Below are 24,463 nucleotides of genomic sequence, written 5' to 3' on the forward strand. Positions count from 1 at the left end.
ACTGGCCACTAAACAGGGCAGAACGCATTTCTGTTCAACATAATCTGCAAACGAGCTCGGAAATGAATGAGACTTAGCATGGTGTCTTCATAGGACTCCTGTAGATTGTGGTAAAAATTAGAGAGCACTACGGAAAAAACTTGACACACTTCGTGTACAAACTGAACAATATCCAGTGAAGTATGTGGGATTCTCACAAAAATCACGGCCTTCCACAAACAACTCAATTTTTGTACATCATTTCGACTTCCAACCTTTACTATGTTTAATAGACACCATTGGATCTTTCATGCTCAAATTTTAGAACTATTACATGTGTTAGTAATAAATATGGTTTTTTTCAAGCTGTTTTTACTTACTTTATCTGCGACGGACATTCATGGGCGCATGCCACAACTAAATTTTGTGAAACATTGCGCGGATCAGTGAAATATTGCTGTGGCGGGCAAATTTTTCGCTTGTCACTAGTACTTGAAAAAACGGTGGCGGGCCAAAATTTGTTGCCCACCACTGCTACTTTTATGTCATGCCTAAATTTATACAAATTTATGAATGATGGGTGGATCTTTTCTTGCCTGTATCTGCACCCAACATAGAAGTGATCGGCGTCGGGTGTTACTCATAATGTTTTGTATCCCCTTGATGCTACATTCTGAGATAATAAAATCGCCCTTTATCGAAAAAGAAGTGGTCGGCGTCAATGTTTTACCGCCACTACTACTTTTCCAAAATAGCAGTGGCGGGTACCTCTCCACGCCCACCACTAATTAGAACCCACCTATAACCCTTTCCCAGTAGAGCATAAATGGATGCACAATTATTATTGCTCCAGCCTCAGTTTCAGTCCACAATTACATGTATATAATATTTTTATGGGGTTAATATTTCATTTTGGAGTCGATTGGTTCTTCTGTGGAATAAAGGATCAAGAAGAAAATTTTGGCCATATTTTGGCATGATGGTATTTTTCATACTATCAGCGAGCTTGGATATTTTAGATCTTTAGTAGAATTTCTAGATCAATCATGTTGCTTTATTTGTTTTGTCTGGTTATGCAGGAGGAAGGGGAACAACAAGCAAAACATTGTGAAGATAGTGTGCTACTTATAGTAAAATGAGCATAGTGGAGGCCTGGTTAGGCCTCCTTTGGTTCATGGGATAGGAATATCATGGAATAAGACAACCATAGAAAGTGAGATTACATGTACCACATTATCTATAGTAGACGAGACGGGAATTGGTTCATAGGAGAAGAATTTTTTCATTAGCTCTAGGCTAATTTTTTTCCTTTAAAATGTGAATGATATATTCCTATCCTACATAGGAATAAGATTTCATTCCTACAAATCAAAGGGCTTCAAAGGAATTTTTCCAACAAAATTCCTATCATTTAAAATTCTTACAAAATTTCCATAAACCAAAGGAGGCCTTCATCTATCTTTATGTTTTTTTAAGATTACTTCAGTCTTTCTTAGCTGTTGCATGAAATTTGACGGGTGCAGCCTACAGCGGAAAGAACAATTAAATGATGTTTGTTTAATGTTTAGCTAGCTCAGCTAACCGAATTTTTTTTGCCAGCTTTACGTTCTTTATACAACTAGAGCTATTCCCACGTGTTGTAACTGAAGTTGGATGGAGTGATTTCTATGAGATTTGACTATTTGAAAATTTATTATTCTGGTTAGCAATACGAAAATTTATACAATTTAATATATTTGATTATTATGTAGTTGTAGATTTTTTAATGTAAATAAAATGCATTAAGGTGGGTCTTTTCCTATGCATAGTGGTACAGTGAGTTCGCTTAGTTACATGTTGAGAGAATTAAATTTAGTGGTGCATGCATGGTGGCATGATCAGTTGACATTGTTGCATGTCACGATAATTGAGTTAGTGAGGATCAACTTTTTACGTATATAGAATTACATCCGCCATCCATCGCTTCTGTTTTTTTCTTTTCTACATCATCTATACCACAAATCATGATATAAACATCATTATGGGTGTCACACCGAACAGGACATCACTACCATAACAATTTTAGTTAAGTTGTTTTTGCAGACCTTTTTCAGTAAGTTTTTGTTTGTTGTCCACATCTACAATTTTTATTAGCTGTTTTTCCACCAAATGTGTGGGATATTATCTCGTCTACTATAAAGATGGTATCACAAATGACTGAATGTTGTTTCAGATGGATTCTCTTTTGGACATATATAGTTCAGAAACTAGTACATAAATTTCAATTTTAAACATGTGCAAAGAAAGAAAAGTGTGTTTCTTCATTTCCGAGAGGCACAAATTTGCTTCTCCTCAAGGCACAGGTTTGCTTCCGTGAGAGGCACAACTCTGCCTCCCGCGGGAGGGAAAATTGCCTCTCGCGAAAGCAAATCTATGCCTCCACGAGAAGCAAATTTGTCCCTCTCATAAAAGAAAAAAACATGTTTTTCTCGCGGAAGAAAAAAAGTGCGCTCTTCACGCAAAAAAATCAATTTTTTTGGTCCAGAACCTAGGGAGACCAGGCAAAAACCGAAAAGCCAAGAAAACAAAAACAACATCTAATTCCGAAAAAACATACATAAAAATAAATAAAACAAAATCTCAAGGGAGCGCCTAACACGCTACTTGGCACGCTCTCAGTTCACCAAAAAAGACCCTTAAGGGGATCCCATAAGGTTTACCCATAACTTAGTTGTTGTCGCAAATAGTGGACTACTACAACACTTTTACTTGATCTAGAGAGCCTGGGCTAATCATACACACTCCACCATCTAAAAAAATAATGATAAACCCAAAACCCCTCGAACTCCCACCAGGGCTATATCTCGCTAAGAGCAAGATGTATGCCCGGCTCGCTGAAGGTTTTCCCTGCTCGCTACCGTACAGGTCCGGCCCGTTGTTCGCTCTAGGCTCACTGCGTTTGAACCGTTCCTTCGCTGGTTACCTTTTGTTTTTTCCATTTTGTTGCTTTTCTTTTTCTTTCTGTTTTCTCTATTTCTTCAATGGTTTTCTTTTTTTTTCTCTTGTTTTGGTTTTTTCAAGGACTTTCTTCGCTTACTAATCTGTTCGTTCAACACATATACATCAGAAACATTTTTACGTATACATCAGAAACATTTTTTATATACATGTTAAAGATTTTTTTAAATACATGGTTAACATTTTTTTAAAAACTTACATTTTTTATGTCTACTTTTTTCCATACACATTGTACCTTTTTTGTTTTATATATTTAATACATTTTCTACTACACATTTAGCATTTTTCAAATACAAAATTAACATTTTTCCCGTACATGGTCAACATTTAAAAAAATGCTTGATTAACATTTTTAACATAATACATTAATATTTTTTTAGTACATGGTCAACATTTTTCAAACGCTCGGTTAAATTCTTTTTCCGGTATACATGATAGACAGTTTTGCATACATGAGAAATATTTTGTCTATACGCATTCAACATTTTCCAAATGCTTGGTTAACATTTTTTCAAACGTTTTTACGCAAAGTGTTTTTGAAATGTATTAATTTAGAATATTTGGAAGTATGAAGAAAAGTAAAAAATTGTAAGGAAACAAAAAACAAAAAACGTGAAAAAAAAAAGAAGGCAGTGCCTGGACCTGCCCATCTCGCGCCTCCAACAGGCGAGCCTTCCCTAGGACGCCGGCCAGAATCCTTCTCATCCACTGTACTTCCTTTCTTAGAGAACACCAGAATCATCCTCCTCCGCATCTGCCTTACATCCTTTTCTCCATCCCACTTGTAGGCCAGATTGAGGCGACCGTGGTTGGGAGGATTAGTCATGTTTGGGATATTTCGAGGTTGGTGCCTTGGCAGTGCAACGTAAGGGATTGAAGACAAGGAAGAGGAGTGCATGGCGCCGCCCGGTCACTATCTTCTACGTTCATCTCTGCTTCTCCAGCAACCTTCAGCAGACGCATTTACCGTACTTCCTTGTCTAACTAGTACAATCACCTGCCTCCGCCTCCCTTCGCCTCCACATGTATCTCTCCTAGAAACCCAAAGAACAAAAATTCATCACCAACAATTGTGAACATTATTTAGCTTCTCTGCTGGTTATGTTTTAGTTTATTGTAATTCTACGCCGTTTCAATTTGCAATCCTCTATGAGGATAACACACTTTGGAGATACTCCACCCCTCCCTCGCGCTGCCCTCCCCAGGGCGGCTCGAGGGCGCCTAGGGTTTCCCGGCGCCGCCCCTCTCCATCCTCCCTCCCTCCCTTGCCGTCACCCGAGGCGGTCACCGGGCAGCGCCTGTGCGGCGGCCGATGAAGGTGGCGGCGAGGTCTTCATCGCTTCTCTCTCGAGAAGGACTCCGGATCCAGGGCGGCGGCCTTGGCGGCGAGGCGGCGCCGTCTCCGGCTGGCGGCGTGCGCGGGTGGTGCGGGCCGGCTTCCTCGGCTGCTTGGGCGGCGAGGAGCAGGCGGATTGCGGCCGTGGGGCGGCGAGGTCATCCTCCCTCCGCTCCAGATCTGAAGGTCTGGCTCTCCTCTCCCCTCTCTGCTCTCTGCCTCCGCTGGCTTGGTCGATTTCGGGCCTCTGGCCGCTGGATCCGGTGCCGGCGGGGTGCACCCCAAACTGGTGTTGTGGGTCGAGCCCGGGGGAAACCCCTGTTTGGTCTTCTCCAGCACGGCGGCGGCGGCGCCTTTTGGCGTCGTTCTACTCCCTGGAGTCGCCGTTGTGGGCTCCTCTCCACACCCCGGCCAAGGCTCCCGGGCGAAAGCTCGAATCCCTGTTGGATGGGCGGCGGCGGCGCCAGGTGCGTCGTGCCCTTCTTGGAGGCGCCGCCTAGGGAAGATTGGCGCTTTGGGGTTGCGTGCAGCAGCTGGTAGGTGGGCGGCTGGTGTCCATCGAGTCCCTGGCAACTCTTCCGGCGGCTTACCCTCTACGATTGGCCGCCTTCGGTGTCTGCGGTGTTGCTGTTGTGTGTGCTCCGACCTGTGGTCGTGCTCCGTGGCGGGCCCAGTCTCGAGACCAACCTTTGCTCAAACTCTCGGGTGAGCGTCTCTTCATTCGACGGTGCGGCGCCTTCGAGCCTAGGCGAGGGGAAGGGATCCCTTTCGATGTTAGAGAGGGCAAGTGTTCGGATCATCTCATCTGCTGGTTTCCTCCCTGTGTTCGATTCCTTGCCGGTGCTCCTCGAGGCTGCACTTGTAGCCATATTGGTGCCTTGTTGTAGTGGGGCTTATCCTCAACTAGCAGTTCTTCATAGTTTTTCTTCTGTTTGCTGGTTGTTGGAGTAGCGTTGTAAGCTGTTCTTGCAGCCCCCTTGTATCGTTTGGCCGATGTGGTGTGGTGTTCTTGTTTCTTGTATTCCTGGCCGGTTGATGGCTTTGTTAATTCAAAGCCGGGCTCTTCTTGAGCCTTCGTTCTAAAAAAAATAACACACTTTGTATTGCGCGCATAAAAATGTCATGGTACAAATCGCCAAAAGGAAAGTTGTTATCTAAGACGCAAATAAGAGTAAACAGTTCTATTGAAGATAATGCCCCTTTGCTTAGCTTCACAGGGGTGCTGAAATATTGGCACTAGTAGTCGTTTAACTTCGCAGTTCAGAAATGATAGCATAGGATAACAGGGTTCAGACACACATACAAAGAACAATAGCAGTTCCAACCCAGAGGTCATACAGTCTCTGCAAACATACTGCAGATGGTTCTGTCTACTTCATTTTTCATCCGATCCGTCGAATTATTCCAACCAATCAGCTGGCCTCCATGGACAGACATGGCTCGTGTAGTTCACCGCTCTTTTGGCTCCTTTGAGCCTACAAGTTCCTGTGCTTCTTTCAGTAGAGAAGTGAGAGTCTTGTGAGGCTTCACTGGGCCACGATTGGCACTATATAAAATCATAGAGCTCTCGATACATGACATGGCCTTGCAAGCATCGGACAAAGATTGGATGAAGATCATCAAGAAGTGTTCTTTGAGGTAGCTGTCACTGTGTTTCATCATTGATATGACCATCTTGCTGGCATTCCTCATCATGCTCAAGCAACTTGCCATGGGCTGACTCTTTGTCCGCACAATCTCGTTGAGCTTATTGGCAAAGCTCGTTGGAGAATCTCCAGGAGAAATTTTATCGACCAGTTGAGCCAAATTATGATCTTGGGTGATCAATTTGTCAAATATTGCCATAGCAAGAGATAATAGAGCTGCGTGCAATTTCTTGTCATCATTTTGCTGACAAGTTGAATTGTTGTTGCTACGGCCGTCATCTTGTGGAGCACGAACTTGGGCTTCTATGTCAGTGGGGCTTTGCAAAGGAGAACTTTGTCCATATGTTCTGTTTTCTGCTAGTGTATCGTTTCCATTCAGCACAACAGGGGGTAATATTTCTCGGAGAATCTGCGAATTTAAGAGTATGCATGTTTAGTTAATAGTCTGTTGGGGGGAAATCAAAATAAAACAAAAAAATGTATGTAGTACTCCCTCTGTAACTTAATAAAAGTTGTTTTTTGACACTGTCATTAGTGTCAAAACATGTCTCATATTATGATGATACAGAGGTAGTATTTGATAACGTACCTTTGGCATCACGTCCTCCATGGTTTCCTTGAGTGCCCTGAGATACTCATCATTCTCTTTGTAATGAACGTAGAGATGCTTGAGTGTTTTAGCTGCCATAATTCGATTTGTGCTCTTGGGCGCAGCACCTAAAAGGAGGATTTTACTGAGATCGCGGACAACATGATCATTTGCCTTCAAGATGATGGCAGCATTGTTTTCGCTTTGACTTAGCTTCAACAGTGCTTCACCTGCCAATTTCCTAATGGAGCAGTCTTTGGCTTCATCGGTGAAAATGGAAGGGAGCATCTTGATAAAATTTTCTCTGCTTTCCTTGTTCACACGCACAGACTCCTCATCCATGCCCATGGCTAGGTGCGTGAGAATCTGAATGGTTAATATGCGAACATGTTCACTGCATCCACAGCACCTTAGGATCCTCTCCATGCCATGGATCGCTTCCTTGTCGCTTGAGATTTGTCTACGCAGCCTAGCGCCAGTCTCTCCCGGAGCAGCCACGAGGCGGCACATGACTTGCAGCGACGCGGCTGCGATGGTGGTCGACCATGCCTCGTGGTCGATGAGGTGGAGCAGGTCGGAGCTTACCGGCGCCAAGACCTTGGAGAGCAGGCCCTGGGCGTTGCTTATGGTTCTGCAGTTGTCCTCGTCGGCAGCGAGCTTGCGGAGGATAACGAAGCCGTTCTCCATGAGCTTCTTGTAGTCGTTACGCCAGTCATCTTCGAATTGCTGCTGAGAGATGTCGATGAGCGAGCCTATGCGCTGGATCCCTTGCGGGAATTGCATCAGAGGAATCCTGCTGGCAAGGTGCGTCACTATGTTGGCAGCAACCACCCTAATCGTCTCGCCGTATGGGCTTGTGGAATCCAGCGCCTGCAGCAGCTTCTCGAGTACATGGCTAGAGGACGCCACCAAACTGATGAGCTCTGCTGTGAGTGTGCGCTCCTCTGCTGTGAGTGTGGGCTCTTCTGCTGTGACTGTGGGCGCGTGCTCCAACAGCGCGTCAAGAATCTTTGCCCCGGAAAGGAAGCTTTCAGATGATTCAGACTTGATCATTCCCACAGCATATGTCGCCAGGTTTGTTTCCTTGAAGAATGCTGGGTCCTTCTCGCACTTGTTCACCGTCTCACGCAGGTATTCCTCCACAGCCTCTTTGATGTTGTTCATCTTGTACTCTTCCGCCACGTCGTTCACTAGGTCCTCTCGCGCAAAAGAGGAGTAAAACCTGTAACAGAATATCACATTTTTTTTTGATTTATTAGGAACAAAAGATCAGATGTTTACTCGGTGCGGTTTGTATCGCGCCGAGTCAATAAAATTCCCGTTATCGAAAAGAAGAAATATGACAAGACCTGTAACAGAAGAGGAAACCCTGCAACATAGCCAAAGAGTACAAGACAATCAGCGCTGGCTGCAGGTGTGTATGTTCTTCCTTCTTGGGGACGACGTAATCATGTTCTATGAGACGCCACGCTGAAATCCCGGCGCTGAACAGCGGCCCACACATGTAGAGAGCCGCTAGTGGGCACACTACTATAGGGCCCACCAGCAGGTGACACAGCAACACAACAGCTGCTAGAAGTCGGCGTGGCCAGGTGTCTTTAGTACCGTTTGGGTTCAGCGTGGCAACTATAGCATGAGTGAGGCCCAGTATCGAATAACCAATATATCTTAACTTCCCCTTCAGACCGACATCAGCAGAGACCCTGGACATAATTTCTAGTTAGAGCAGTAGATGATGTCAAGTGACATGACAAAATGGTGCACTCCGCAAAGCCAAATAATATGACTAACTTACATGATCATTCATGCACCGGATTAAGTATTATATTGACCTTCTCTAAACCTATTGGGATATTTCTAAAGCCTATATTGATTTTTCGATAATTTTCTTGACTTTCACAACTTGACACAATGTTTAGACAAAAGCCTATTTCACACTAAGTGTTTTTGTGAATTTTCCTGCAATATATAAAAATTGTTCTATAATGTCCTAAACTCGTGTTCACTTTCCAGTATCTCATGTCAAGAAACGTCTTGCATTATGGGATGGAGGGAGTGTGTCATTATTTAGAAAGGGTTAAATTTAGCTTCTATAAGTGCTTGATTATCTCCATGGTTCATTTCAATGGCCTATATTATAACCGCACAAATTAATCATAAATATTAGCTATATCCACAGAGTGAATACAACTTTTTAAATACAGATACAAAACACATGTAGTCTAATATGTAGCAGCGCATAGCCACGTGTATCTAATAAATAGTATTAAAAATAATAGATCATATTTTAGGAAAACAAAAGATTGCTAGAAAATCCTACAAAACAAGAAATGCATCCCACCATTAACCTCACGTACCTTTTTAAGCTCATTCTATATATTGATCACCATGAACGCATCTAATCAAACGTTGACACACAAGTTACATTCTTAGTTGCTCACAATATTCAGCAGGGCCCAGCACTGGGATTCTTCATAGACGAGGCATTTCAGAGTTCATGATTGCATGGGAAGCCATCGATATCTAACTCTTCGTAATTTCCAATTCCTATATTCTAGTAAAATACATAGCATAATAAAATTTAACACGAACCTCTCAAGGTGTTCACGTTTAAAATGATTCCACCTATCATGTACTTGCACGCCTTTAAAAATAGTTCCTTCCTGCTTAGCTATTTTTTCATGTGCTATTTTTTTTTAAATAGCCACATGTGGCGGTGGAGAAATCCCCACCCGAATAAAATCGCATTCCAAAAATAGATTGGTCTAGTTTATATGGAAACCAGATAGAAAACGTTAACATCCCCAGTGGTACTACTTCTTGTTGAAGCAAGAATGCACAAAAAAAGACACCAAGTACAAGCACATACAAGCACCATCAGTAAAAGAGGGATGTTGTCGAGGCAGCACATTATACAAAGATACAACATAGAAGCAACACCTATGGTCACGGACCGAGAGAAACCACATGCATGGCTTCATAGAACGAGTGAACCACTTCTGCCAACGCACATCAAACACATCATCCTTCACTCCAAGCTTCACCGTCTGTCTGCATTAGGCCCATCGAGAAGAATCACATGGTACACGTGTAGAAGTGCTCTTCTTGCCCTCTGGAGGGAGAAAGCCTAGAAGGAGGGAATAATGCCACGAGAAAATGGGGAACAATGCATCACTAACCCGGCTTTGGAGGAACATGTCAAACGAAGGATAGAAAGCGGAAGGTAGTTAACACTCTAGTGCGCAGCAGTAGAAGGGATTCCATGCAACGCCTTCAGAAAAGTGAGCAACACCCATAGGTGCCGCGGTCGTAGAGCTTTTGCAAGAAAAACACTAACATGGAAAGTTGTTGCAGGGGAGCCGAAGGTGGCAGAAGGAAGAACATCCGCGTTAGGTGTGTGTTTCAATCTAAGGAGGGGTGAATGGTAAGAGATCTTAGCCACGGAAGAAGGATAGGGCACACGGAGCACGCTGCTCAGGGGACAAGGGGCACTGGAAGGGGGGCTTGCGAGGTCAGTTCCCAGCAAGTACCACTGGTGATACACTAGCGGCATGGTCCGGCATGGGCATAGGTGGAAGATGGCCAGACGAGCCCAACCCCGACATAGCGAGAGCTGACGTAGGGATGTGTCACATGGCCAGGACGTGTGGAAAGGTTAACTAGCGATGCGGGGTTACCAATCGAGGCGATGTCGCACGAGGAGGATGCATGCCAGGTCGATGGGCGTGCCGCAGAGGGTGGAATAGCCAATGAGCATGAGTTGGAGGAGAGTCATGCTGCATGGGGACACATTGGGGTGGAGGAAGTCGAGGCATAGTTATACCTAAATATCGCATACATTATATCTTCATCATTATGCTAAACATATCATAATCATTAGATTTATCCACTAGATCTATATAAGCACGTCTAACCATACATTGTATGTTACATCCACATGACGTACCGAAATGAATCATTTCATTAGAACTTTATTTCGGTGTATCTAAATAGATCATAAGTGTTATATTTAAATAACAATTCTAAAATGATCGCATATGCTATATCTTTCTAACAACTATATCTATACAAATTATAAGTGATTAATCTTCATATAGAAATCACAACAGATGGATTGTCACGGTTGCACATCAATAGAAATCGCACATAAAAAAAGTAGACATGTTACTATTAGTTTAACCATAACTAATAAATACATGTTACGACTAATTTAAACATAGTAGTATACCGACCGTATACACAGATGCTAATATAATACAATAATAGATACATGAGCGACTACTGAGAAGTTGTAGTCAACTAAAATGTTCTTCTTATCGTCACTAAAAGCAAAATACAATACTTTTTCAAGGTGCCACATTGATCCACATCATCAAAATTACTTCAGCCGTTGGATTTGTAATTTAATAGATAACATCCATCAAGTTACATAAACGTACCTAAACATACCATACTCATTAAATTACATAATTGTACAAAAGCGGATGTCATCTATTTGATCTTTAGAATGTACTAAGCAGATCACACTGTTAGATCCACATAACCGCACCGAAATATAACGTATCAACTAGATTTAATCGCGTCTAAATAGTTATACCTAGCAGACCACATATATTGGATCTTCATCATTTTACCTAAATATGGCATAACAGTTAGATCTACATATGCATTCTTAAACCATTTTGAAAAGATCGCATATGACAAGTCTTCACAAATGTACATAAACAAATTATAACTAGTATATCTTTATATTAGAAACGAAACTGATTGATCATCTCAATTGCACAACAACTGAGCCCTTATTAGTACTCATATAAAGTATTTTTAAGGTAAATATCAAGTACATGTTACTTCTCGTTTAAACATGTTAGTTCTTACCACATAAACCAATGCTAATCTAATGGTTAGATAAGTAGACAAGTAGATATAGAAAGGTTATAGTCAACTAAAATAATTTTCTTATCATGTTACAAAATATAACTGGTAAATCTTCATATCTAAAAAACACAACTAATATATAAGCATAGTGATAGTTAGACATATATCGCACACAAAAATAGCTACACATGTTAATTAATAGTTTAACAATAAACGACAGTACATGTTATGTTACTCTAAAAAATTACATGTTATGTTTGATTTAAACATGTTTGTTGCTACCTCCTAGACCAATACTAGTCTGATGCTACATATAGATACATGATTGGAACCGTATAGAAAAGTTATAGTCAATTAAAATATCATTCTTATCATCCTATAATCCATAGAGAATTGATATTATCGACAATGTACAAAGAAAAGTTTGGTATGATCATAAAAAATGATGGATTAATGATTAGGCACCAACATAAGCATCCACAAAGAATTACCTGAATAATCATAATTCACTAGAATTGAAGGCTTAAGGGTGTGATGGCCATTTATTTATTAAAATTTTCTTTAAAAGATAGATTCAATTGTATGACTCTTTGTAGCCATGCGAGAACATGCGACAATCAATCTATTGCGCATGAGAGTTGTGGGTAGTTTGCTTGGTGTACTTGTAAACCAACACTCGTAACTGTATAAACATATTATTAGAAGAAATAATAACAGTAGTTTTATTGTAAATTATCATTTCACAATTATTTTATGGTTTGTATTAGCACCATAATCATATGTTAACATACAAAATAAAGGTCAATGTTACACCTTCTGACATGTAGCGATTGCTAACATGATGCCCTCACATTTGCGAGGGCTGCCTCGCTATTTAACTATCACATTACGATCAAATTTAACACAAAACCAATCAAGATGTTCACCTTCAAAAATATTTCACCCATCACATGTTTGTGCACCTTTAAAAATATTCCAATACTGCTTAGCTATTTTTGCATGTAAACCCGTTTTGCTAATTCTCATCGTCCCCTATCCTATCTCCTGACGATCATGGGCGGGCACACATAGATGTGCACCGAAATGCTCTTGCAACTTTTTTTCTCCATATGTAGCATTCTTGTGTAACGGCAACCTGCATCAATACTTGTATCTTTTCGATATTAAAGTGGGAGATGCTCATCTAGGCCTCTTCGAAGTAACTATTGAAATTGCCTGATCAAGTAAGAACTTTGTTGGTTATATGCCTTGTAAATGTAATTATTTATGCAACTATTAATGGAGACATTGCATTGTAGGCTTCACAGCATTGAGAGGGTACTTCCTCACACATACCTCCCATATTTTTATGTCTTGTAAAAAGCTGGCTGATGGGAGCAAATTGAACAGTATTGAGACTTACCGAGGTGTTAGGACGAGGGTAATGATTGTGAGAGACCAAAAGTCCTTCTTCTCCAGATTGGAGACGAAGCCGCCTAGGAGAACGACAGTGGACCAGGTAATGACGAGGAAGCCCAGCCCCCTAACAGCCATCAGCAGGTACCCCATGAACAGCGCATAGCAGTTGATATACCGTACTTCGTTCCAGCGGAGGTCAGCTACTTTCTGAGCCATCCGAGCTGAAAACGATAACTGATCTTGACAGGAACTGCACATCAATCCAAGTCACGGGGATAATTAATTAGAACATGCATGCAGCCTGCTCAGTTCAGTACTGTACGTAGTAAGCAAAGCTAGGTCTTATGAGTGTGCACTGTTGTACCAAACAAGGGGCTAACGCTGTTGCAGCATGCAAGGCAGGAACTAGGCAAAAAAAAAAGAGATCCCACAGCAATTAAGCTATTCATTTCATGTTTCCCAACCATTAATTGCTCGCCTTGCCTTCGACAGTCAACTTCATGAGGAGGACGAAGGTTCCGGCCAAGGACGCGTTTGGTGACAAGCTCACCTCCTCACCACCTTTGCGGATTCACATAATGTGTAAGTGGCTAAGCACATCGTGTGGAGGGACGCTCAATCAATCATGTCCCGTTTGAGGTTCGCCTAGTCATGGTCTTGTACAGAGGGCGAATTGGGTCTTCGATGTGGCGTGTGGTTGGTTCCAAAATGGAATTTCCAATTACCCAGAAAACTATCTTTCGTATTTTTTATTATTATTTATAAAGACCGGAGTTAGTGTTCGTCCGTTCACTCATCTCCCATTCTTGCTCTTCAAAGTTTTGATAGGGGGGACAATCCGAACCTACAAATACATTAGCAAAAAGCCTCCGCGAATCCCTCTTTGTTGTGTCATCTTGCGTCACCCAATAACCTCCTGACGTTTGCCACCAGTAATCCCATTAGTGCCAACTGCCGAAACTTATCTAAGCTACTCCCTCTATCCCATAATATAACAACGTTTTTGACACTTCCCAGAGTAGCATACAAGGCTTTTGAGTAAACCAAATTTGGCGTTGTTTCTTGTGATTCCGTGACGTAGCATGGGCACCTTGCTAGCAACGACAAAGTATCTACTTGCGTTCCTCTAAACCATTGCTTCCTTTCGTGGCCGCAAGGGGTCTATTCGGAGCAACACGAAGCATGAATCGAAAAATTAAGATCTTGTGGTGTTTCATATTGCACACACCAAACTAATGATCTCCTTTGTGAGGATAAATTAGCGTGAAGTACGACTTAATGATGCTCATGATCATGTTTACCTTGTGCTTTTCGGTAAGAGACGGCAAGGTATAATTAATAGCAGAAAGAAAAGAAAAGGGGGGAAATGACAGAAGGGAAGAGAAATCACATGCTCTGATCCAATCTGATTCATGCAAGGGACGGCCATGGGCTCACCTTAATCCTGGACGAAGCTAGGTTGACCACAAAGGTCAGGCGTTGACCAGGAAGATGATGGCTTGCTCCAGCTGGAGTCACCACGGATCAAGCGTCGGGAGATGGCTGCAGCAAGGCGGAGAAGAATGAATGCCATTTCTCGGGAAGTTAAAGGAGAAACGAGGAGGAAGGCTCCAAACCTTGGCATGCATGGCGGCCGTACGTCTTCAAGCTTTGAGTGGAGTGAAACGAAATGCAGTGAAGAGGAGTGGAGTCGAGTGGAGAGAAGATGAGATCCAACTGAGCTGGTATGTGCGCAGGTCAGGTAGAGTTAAGTAGAGATGTACTCTGGCCTGTGTCAAATATCTGTCAAAGGACACCAAGGGCTAGGAGCATTGGCCCACGCCAGTACGGTCCTTAACTCGCGTTGTCCTTCCTCGATGCGCTCAAGCAAAACTTAGGTCACCGTCCCATCATGTCTATTACCAGCCTGAATTCTTGCGTTTAAACTGAGCTTGAGCGTGTCGAAAGGACAGTGATCACTGGCCCACAAGTTAGGCAGAGGCAAGGCCTGGTTCTTAATGTTAGGGCCGCAAAAATCTACCCGCATCCGTCCGCGGACAGTGAAGGACGAGCCCGCGGACACGGATGCAGAAGGACGCCATCCAACGCTAGCTGCATACATTTCAAACTCTTTTTCAGCAAACCGGATGAAATTAATGCAAACACAGCCGGATTCATACAAACATGGCGGATTTTCATATAAACACGGGGGAATTAATTACATTTCGAACATTTAGAAAAAAAAGACTCACCCCTAAACCTATCCTACTGCAGCAGCACCCGGCGTCCAAGTCCGTGACGTCCTCCTTCCGCCGTGTCCATGAGCATCGGGCGATAAGACCGATGAAGTCAAGGTGCGGTCTCCGGCGAGGAAGAGTAGAACACGGGAAACGGACCGGCCCACATGGGACCTCCCATGGCCTACTCATCCTCGGAGGAGTCCGCGCCTTGTCCATCGCCGGTGGACGTGAGGTCCACGAGGGAAATGGTGGCGCCGACACTGTCGTTGTCCCGCCGGGCCTGCTGATGGTTCGTCGGAGGCGCAGCTGGCGTTGTTCACCTCCGTGATCGCCTGCAGCTGCGCCTTTGCGACTGCCACTTCCAGGAGAGCGGTGGCTTCAGTGCGGACGACATCATAGATGGCACGCTGCTTCGCGACGAAATTTGGGTTCGTCATGGCCATGGCTGCCACGGCCTCCTCGCTCGCGTGGTCGCCGTAGATCTGGCCCTCCGCCAGCCGGTGCTGCTCCAGGAGGAACAGGTTGTACCATTGTTCCTCCTGTGCCTGCTGGAACGCCGACATGGGCTGCACCTCCGCCATGGCGGCGTTGAAGTGCGCCTGCGCCTGCTCCATGATGAAGCTGACGTGCACAGGAGGCGCGGGAGCCGGGGTGGAGTCGTCGGAGCCCGTCTCCATCATGGTGTCGTCCTCATCGTCGAAGACCTCGGATGAGCTTGCGGGCAAGCCGGCCTCGATCTGCCTGGCACGGCGGCTATGCTAGGCAGCGGCAAGGGCGTCCACCACGTGCTTCATCTCCGATGACAGACTGTCCCATAGTGCTTTTCCGTTGGCGGTCATGGCGGATGCAATGCAAGGGAGGAGGATGTGGAGGGGCTTGTGTTGTGGTGTGGAGTTAGCCGGGTGTGGCCGTCTTTATATAGCGGATTCCGGTGAGGCGAGGCATCCGGGTGCGTCAATGCACAGTGCCGGAGTGGGTTTCTCGGTCGGCGAGCCTTCTTAATGGCGGCATACGGACGGACAGCGACATTGAACGAGCGTTGTAGATGTCTGTCCCATCGTATCCGGCATTGAACAAGCACAGACACCGGAGATGTGTCGCGGGCAGCACCATCGGCCGGCACGCCACTTCAGTGGCTGAGGGAGTGAGAGGTCGCGCCCACCTTCAGCTGTCTTCAATGTTGAGCGGCGCGCTCTTCAGCGGTATGAATGCAGGCAGCTGGAGCCGGACGGGAACGTGCGCGGGGGCAAGGAAGGTGGGGTTTTGATGGGCCAAAACAGTCAAAAACGGGTGTGGGATTGATCCAGACTCCCGTAAACCTCCCCATGTTTGTCTTCGGTTTATGAAAATAATTGTGTCCGGATTGTCCCGTGGATCAATAGAGGACCGCGTTGGATGGCTTCCGCGGTCCGGACAGCGAGGTCCGGACCACGTTTGTGGGAGGTTTAGGCCGCCTTAAAGATGTCCTACCAACAAAAGTGCTCAGTGTCACTATTACCAACCAAAGTGCGGCTGTAGCATGCAGCTCTATTCAAAACAACTTAATTCAGAGTTTACAAAACTGGGTTCCTGGTTGTGATAGAGGATTACGGTTTCGATCACTCAGCTAAACATGGTACTCCCTCCATTTACTTATACAAGGCCACTATAAAAAATACACTTTGCATCTATATAAGGCCACCAACAGTAATCGAGACAAAACTTAATGATATTTCCTCGAACTAGCAACCTATTTAATACTTGCATGCATGCAATCATAATGACACTCCAATCAACTTCCTATCTCTTCCTTGCATGCATGTGGTGTATTAATTAATGGTCCCACTAAAGGAAAAGAAAAGCATGTTTACAAGGCAAGACATTCAATTTTACCTTGGTACCTGTAATATGAGTTTGTGACCTTGTATATAAAAATGAAGGAAACATGTAGTATAGACAAGTTTGAAATGGACACGTGCGCCTTTAATTTGGCTGAGTTAGGCCAACTCCATCAGGCGATGTCCGTTTTATCCAGATTTTGTCCGTTTGGATCGGGCAAAGAGGTGTTGTCCGGTATTTTTTTTGCGGACGCGTTGCCTAGTGTATTCAACACAGCCGACGCATTTGGTCCGTCCCCAGCCGGCCGGCGGCCAAATTTTACAAATATGAAACATTTCATATAAGTTTACTACCAAATATATCACATAATTCCATAATAATAAATAGTTGTACAACCGAATAAAGAACACAAAGTTTACAACCAAATTTAAATTGTCACGAATACATGAAAATAAAAATGAACCGGTACATCTATTGGTTTCCAATGTGATTCCACATGTTCTCAACCAAGTTATTTTGGAGTTGCATATGAGTATGCCAATCACGCATTTCACGATGAAATTTGTTGAACTGTTCAAATTTTGCCGGTTCTTGGTGCTCAGGCACAACATTTTCATCCTGATATTCAAACCCTCGGCCGTAGATGTTGTTATCATGCGCATCCTTTACAATCATGATGTGCATGATTACACAAGCAGTGATCACCTCCGAAAGCTTCTCGGTGCTCCATGTCAGGTCAGAGTGGCGAACAATACCCCATCGAGATTGAAGCACACCAAAATCATGCTCCATGTTTTTCCTATCACTCTCTTACGCTTGGGCAAATCTCTGTTTCTTCTCTGCTTCCGGATTGGATATTGTCTTCACAAGAGTTAACCACTGAAGATAAATACCATGAGCTAGGTAGTATCCCTTCTTGTAATGGTGACCATTGATCTTAAAATTGACCTCAGGGTTGTAGCCATCTACAAGCCTTGCAAACACGGAAGAACGTTAAAGCACATCGATATCATTGTGAGAACCAACCATGTCGAAAAAAGAGTGCCATATCCAAAGATCTTGTGAAGCCACCGCTTCAAGTATGACAGTGCAACCTTTCACATGCCCCTTGTACTGCCCTTGCCAAGAAAATGGACAGTTGTTTCACTTCCAATACATACAATCTATGCTACCAAGAATTCCCGGGAAACCTCTATCTGCATTAATCGCCAACAACCGGGTTGTATCTGCGGTATTTGGCTCTCTTTGGTACTCGGGGCCAAACACTGCCACCACGGCCTTGCAGAACTGGTACATTGATGCGAGATATGTGGTTCTACCCGTTCAACGCAAGCGCGGCCCAAAATTGAGCTGGAAATGGGTCGAGGACGGATAGAAAAAGGACGCCCGTCCATTTGCGAACGCATGTTGGACCGTAATTTGTGTCTTTTTTGCTCCAAACGGACGAGGCCGGACCAAATGGGGTCGCGTTGGAGTTGGCATTACTTAATTCATATACAACTGTGCTAGATAATTTTGTTCTCATCCTCAAAGAAACTTATTTAAAAAATAGTATCAGCTGCTGTGTTCCGACCTGTACGACGTTCGGTATAGTATCTTATTTTGTATGAACGTAGAGAGTAGGTCCGTATTCAGTGACCAACCAAAGAAATTGATAAATCCGCGTTTTCACTTTATATCGTGTATTTGCAGTGCACGCTTGATGCAACAAGTTACATGGGTTGCATCGGAAATGATAAGTATGGTGAAGAGATTAACAACATATCAAAAGCTGCAGGAGTTACTGTGTGTTCTTTAGTTTTCTTTTTCACCCTGCCATTTTTTGATAAATATTCTGTTCTGGTGGTTAACCGACTAATCTTGCCTTGGTCTCTTCATGTATTCATCTAGCCTTATTACTACGAGGATGAGGCTGCACCTACAGGCACATGTGATGTCTGTGTTGTCCAAAAATAATTTGGCAAATGCTAAGAGTCATGGCCATGTCCTCATGTTCAACAGTGCATCATAGCTCCAATATTGTGATTTCGCTCATCTATGGTCTGGTTCTTGGACCCTTAATCACTTGTCCTGCTATTTAGATGTGTCCTTTTTTAGGTTCGTCCGACCAGCTATGATCCACACTACAGTCGGCCCTTTGGACCGGGGGCAGGTATGTGGGGAAAGGCTACCAATACGTCAGGATGGTGAACAACATCAACCTGAATTTTAATGTCCTCAATGGCAACAAGGATGTATGGCAACACATATGGAAGAAGTATCAATTGAAATGTATGGTCAAATTGTGGATCCAAATGTTTGCTTGCTTTCCAACACATATTTATGGTTCAATTCACATGTTTTTAATGTTCATTTTGTGCAATGAAAATTTTATCTTTTTATTGTATGTTTGTCTTGATATGCCATTTAGATTAGGATGGTAGTGATTAGTTTTCATGTTTAAGAAGATGATATTGATGATATATGTGAAGCACAAAAATGCATCTCTTCCCCGTTCCCTTTATCTTTCTCCTCTCCTCCCCAATTTGGGGAGCAGTAGCCGAATGCGTCCTTAACGGTAGTCAAATGTGCTATTAACGGTTGTGGAGTTCCGTTCCTCACATTCATCCCTCCCAGTCGGCGGATCATAATCAAATGTTTTGTTAACGGGAGCGGCGAGCTAGTTTGGAAGACAGAGATAGCAGATGGACGAGGGGAGTTAATGATAAACCAAAATCCCGCAATGCATTAGGATCCTAAGATATATGTTTCACATGATTGGTGTTGAGCCATTAAAATACTTATGCCACAGTGCAACACACGTGCAATTAACTAATAGAAGTAATATATAATAGATGTATGGCTCATGTTAGTTTGAAGTTCTCCGTTCTACTCTTGGTTAGGTGATACCAACCAACCACCTATCTTAATGGTGCAAAGGACCAATCTTATCTACTCACTGGAAGACAATATATTGATGACCAATTGGTTCGTTTGTCTCTTAGCGTGATGTGATTTGGACCATGGGATTGCATGTGTGTGCAGCAAATGTGCAAAGTCACTATCAGCACAACTATGCACATGCAAAAACAAAATTTATAGTAGGTGCACATGAGGCAAAAGTGGAGTTGGTAGGTGCACATTGAAAAGTCGCAAATATCATGACATCACTGCATTAAAAGCTAACTTTGGAGATAAAATACGTTCAGTAGCTTAAATCGTCTGTTTGAATCATACTCCTTCCCCGTTCGTTTTGTATCGATGTACATGACATTTGAAGAAAAATGTTTATCAATGTAAAACAAATGTTGGCATATATTTCAAAAAGTATTTGTACCATTGACAAAATGTTTCTGACATTGAAAAACAAGTTCATTCAATAAAATGCTTCTGACATTCGAAAAATGAGCACATGGTTCAGAATATTAGTGTCATATTTGAAAAATATTTATATAATGCACGAGAACTGTTTGCACAATTTTATAGATGTTTAATACCGTTCGAAAAAATCGTGAAATTTTAAAAAATGTTTCTAACAGTTAATTTTTTCCACACGTTTCAAAAATGTGTGCCTTGCATTTGATTTTTTTATACAATGTAAACATCCAAAAAATGTTCGCTCCATTATTAAGAAATATTCACAAATATAAAAAATTTAGTTATGACAGTTTCTAATAAATTGCATAATGTAAAATATTTTGTTAATTTCAGAAACATTTCCTACTATTCAAAAAATGTGTGTGAGATTATTTGTTTTTGCACTTTTAGAACAAATTATCCATGGCATTTATGAAAATTGTTAAATGTATGTTAAAAATGTCCACCATATGTATTAGATAATGCTCAATGTGCATTTGACAAATGTTCAATGTGTCAATTGAATGTATTTGCTAAATCTTACCAAATACTAATAATTAATTCCAGCAATAATATCTGATGTTTTTATTTAGAAAAACTCAAAATCAGTATCAATTTGTATCTATAAAATGTTCAATCTTGAAAAAATCAATGAAGTATTTTAAAAGCGGCAAAATGAAAATGAAAAAACAAGAAAAAAACCCAAAATAGCTGAACAGAACCAATGAAAACCAACAAAGAAAACACACAAAAAACAAAGAGAATAAATCAAAGAAAATAGATAAAAACATACAAAACAGAAAATATGCATGACATGGCTCCCATGTGGACGTTGTAATCCTATTTGGTGCCTTCAGCGCTAAATAGTGTGTAATTGATACGGGGTGTACACACACCCCCATGCTAGGTAGACTAAGGGTCGGTTCTTTTGGTCGCTGTTTTGGGCTTCTATAATTAGTTTGCAACTTATTCTCGAAGCCCAACCAATGTTTTTTAGAGGTCTACTAGTCAAGTCTTTTTTTCTCAAAAAAAAAACTAGTCAAGTATTTTCTTTAGCAAACAAAGTGGGGAAATCCTCGACTATAACTCTTTTTCATTAATATAGGTGGGACATATACAGATGTCTGTACACATGAATGTTAAAAAATACAAATTTACAAGTAATCTAGCCAAGATTGCATTCCATCTTTCAGACTTGGTTTACCCTTCTTGATGATGGTGTCAAAGTGTCCTTTAAAGCAGGCAATGCAGTAGGCTAAGCTTTTGGTTTTATTATCAAAGATGATATTGTTTGTATGCTTCCATAGGCTCCAACGTCGAGCAAATAAGAATTCCTTGTAAAATTATATGTTGCTTCTTTTCTTTCCATCCAACAGCATTTATGTCATATCATAATCTGTGTTCCATTAAAAGCCTAGTGCAATCCAAAAGTTCTGGCTGAAGTCACAGCTAAAAAATAGATGCATCAAATGTTCACTAGGTTCATCATTACATAACTCACATATGTTGTCTTCAATGTGGAAGTTCTTCCTGAGTAGTAAATCTATGGTGTTTATCATGTCTTGTATGAGCTAGCAAAAGAAGAATTTATGTTTTGGTAAGTTGCAAGACCTCCATATCCATTGATAAGGCTCTAGCGCATCAGGTGGGTTTCCAATATATTCCAAATCGATTCTTTTGTTAGAGAATTTGCTACAACTCTAGTAGAACTTCCATGTGTCTTTGTCATTGATGTTTCTTCTGCCATTCATAATGTCTAATAATTGGTAGCTTTGTTGAACAACAATAGAGGACATAGGAGTATGGAACTTCTCATAAAAACTATCCTGCTCAATGTTGCTCATCATGGCAATAGTGGTATATCTTTATCGCTTGCATATGAGAAGAGGCGGGGCATTCGGTCCTTCATGGGACCCTCATTCCATTTATCATACCATATCTTAATAGTATCCCCTATTATAGGTGAGCATACAGTCATTTTCTTGAAATCTTCTAGTACTAGATCGTTGATGGCGCGCGTTGTTGCGCCTGTCTATTTTGGCTCGTAGTTGTTAGGGATATAAAATAATTTGAGTACATTTATTTGAAATAATTAGGATGATTTATGGATACATGTGTCATGATTGATCATTACATCTTTTTGGCTGCTAAAATGGCTCCTAAAAATTCTCACACAAATACTGAAGAAAGACATTACCAATATTTGAAAATAAATATAAAAATAGGTTGTGAAAATATTTAAGATCTTTTGGACAACGTTTATATTATTAAAATAATCAATGCCTTATGGCATGTAGTATTACATTGTAGTCAAGCAGACAAAGATTCCAAAAGGGATATTAAAAACCGACATTCGGCCATCACACGCTTGGGATATCATCCAGGTATTCACTCGAAAAGCTCAAGAGCGGAGTTCCATGACGATGCCTCAAAGAAGGGAAATAATGCTCAACGGGCACCTAACTGTAGTAGAGTCTCAAGGCATTCGCCTGGAAGACGACCACTCCGACCTAGATAGGGCTTATAGATCTAGAGCACCAAGGGCGTGCATATCGTCGGGCCATGCCCATTGCCTCTGTCGCCAACCACCAATCTCACACATGCAAAGGATCCTCTATGGCACCTGAATCCGTGAGAGACCCTAATAATCATGATAAACTACAGAGAAAGTTAAAATAAACTACAATAACTATTTCGGGGAAGTTTCCCTTCCATTTTGAAATAAGAGATGATCCAATGGATGGTAAGGAGCAACCCACAATAGAAACATACTAAGCAGGAACTATGGCTGCTGTAAGTACTATTTTAGTTTCTTTCAATTTTGCATGTACATTTGTAGCTCGCCTTGATTTATAGCCACCACTCGACTATGAACATAGGCGCAGCAGCTAGCCTTCGCTAAGTGGATAAATGGTAGCAACCTGACATATGTATGCAGGGAACACGAGAATTAAAAATTAAAGTGGAGAAACACCATTGTAAGGATTAACTTAGCCAGAGCAATGAGTCAAAAGCTGCGTTGGCATAGTACACTATACTTCATGACTGGTCACAACTTTATAACAAAAATCATGTATTTATGCAACTTCAATCAATTTTCATGGAAGTAATACAAAACATACATATATGGAAATAATTTGACTTTGATGTCAGACTACTTTCTCAGTCTAACAACACAACGTTATAGGCTTCAAATAATGCTATCGTTCTATATGGAAGTATGCATCTAGGTATACAACCGATGAACAATATCAAAAACTATAAATCTTAAATCTTTCCTTTTTCATCACAACATGTCCATTTTTATTCCATAAATGTGAAGCATGGAGATAGTTAACATGATTATACATTCTACTCCCTCTGTAAAGAAATATTAAGAGCATTTAGATCATTGAAGTGGTGATCTAAACGCTCTTATATTTTTTTATAGAGAGTACATAGGATATCGAGTTGTATGAGCTTTCTGCGTGAAGAAATATTTATTATAACCCTGGACCACACTGCTTACAGTACAAAAATAGATTCTTTTTCATATATTATGAATTGGTAGGCATAAATCATGGGAGTCATATCCGGTAAATTAATATAAGAATATCTTCACGTGTTATTTTTTACTGAGCTTCACGGGGATGAACCTGCAGCAACCAAGATAACTAATTAGCGCTTTTAAGTTTCATTTTCTCCCAGGACCATCACTGTTATTCCAACACAACTGACCTCGCAGCTTTTGATGTAAGTTAGTAGGTACAAAGATAAAGTGGAACAAAACTTAATTGACAAATACTTGACAACATATTTAGATTTAGAGGTAGCTGTAGGTCTATCATAATCAGTCAATAGGAAGCCAAAAGTAGGACTGAAATGTCCTTTCAAAGTTTTTAGAATTGAGTATTGACAACAACAGTATTATTAGGCAAGAGAATGTAGTTTTTTTCAGTTTCGAATTGGTTGGTAATCGTTTTCTTGGTTTTTATGCACACCCCTGACACTAACTAAACACGAAAACCACTTTACTGCCTCGACTAAAATGAGCAAATAACTTCAGAAATGGCAATCGCAAGGGGTAAAGAAACATGTCTCCACTGACGACATTAGCTATTGCTTATGAAAGTACATGAAGCAATCAAACAAGACAATGAACTTGTGGGAATGCTAATGCTAACAACTAAAACCCAGGAAATTATCACAACTATGACATTGCTTATTTCTCAAAAAATTATGCCACTGCTTGCTGATTGTGATACAACATAATGAACAAACAGAAAAC

The 24,463-nt window shown here is 41.7% G+C and overlaps 1 protein-coding gene across 1 annotated transcript; it reads right to left on the minus strand.

The window, feature by feature from the left end:
- Positions 1–5,532: 5,532 nt before the first annotated feature.
- Positions 5,533–14,556, minus strand: LOC119340740. Its single transcript, XM_037612662.1, has 6 exons — positions 14,440–14,556; positions 14,261–14,365; positions 12,828–13,073; positions 7,897–8,250; positions 6,548–7,769; positions 5,533–6,367 (listed from the first exon to the last, which is right to left on the minus strand). The coding sequence occupies exons 3-6, from the start codon at positions 13,037–13,039 to the stop codon at positions 5,762–5,764; spliced, it is 2,394 nt and encodes a 797-aa protein (XP_037468559.1). The 5' UTR covers positions 13,040–13,073; positions 14,261–14,365; positions 14,440–14,556; the 3' UTR covers positions 5,533–5,761.
- Positions 14,557–24,463: the final 9,907 nt, after the last annotated feature.

The sequence above is a fragment of the Triticum dicoccoides genome, chromosome 7B (genome assembly GCF_002162155.2).
Source record: "Triticum dicoccoides isolate Atlit2015 ecotype Zavitan chromosome 7B, WEW_v2.0, whole genome shotgun sequence".
Taxonomy (NCBI): Eukaryota; Viridiplantae; Streptophyta; class Magnoliopsida; order Poales; family Poaceae; genus Triticum; species Triticum dicoccoides.

Excerpts from the sequence above, each read along its gene's own strand:
- LOC119340740 (XM_037612662.1), bottom strand. The coding sequence starts at position 13,039 with ATGGCTCAGAAAGTAGCTGACCTCCGCTGGAACGAAGTACGGTATATC. Across the intron at positions 8,251-12,827 it reads ACCCTCGTCCTAACACCTCG|GGTCTCTGCTGATGTCGGTC; the intron begins GTAAGTCTCAAT and ends AATTATGTCCAG. Across the intron at positions 7,770-7,896 it reads GGTTTCCTCTTCTGTTACAG|GTTTTACTCCTCTTTTGCGC; the intron begins GTCTTGTCATAT and ends ATTCTGTTACAG.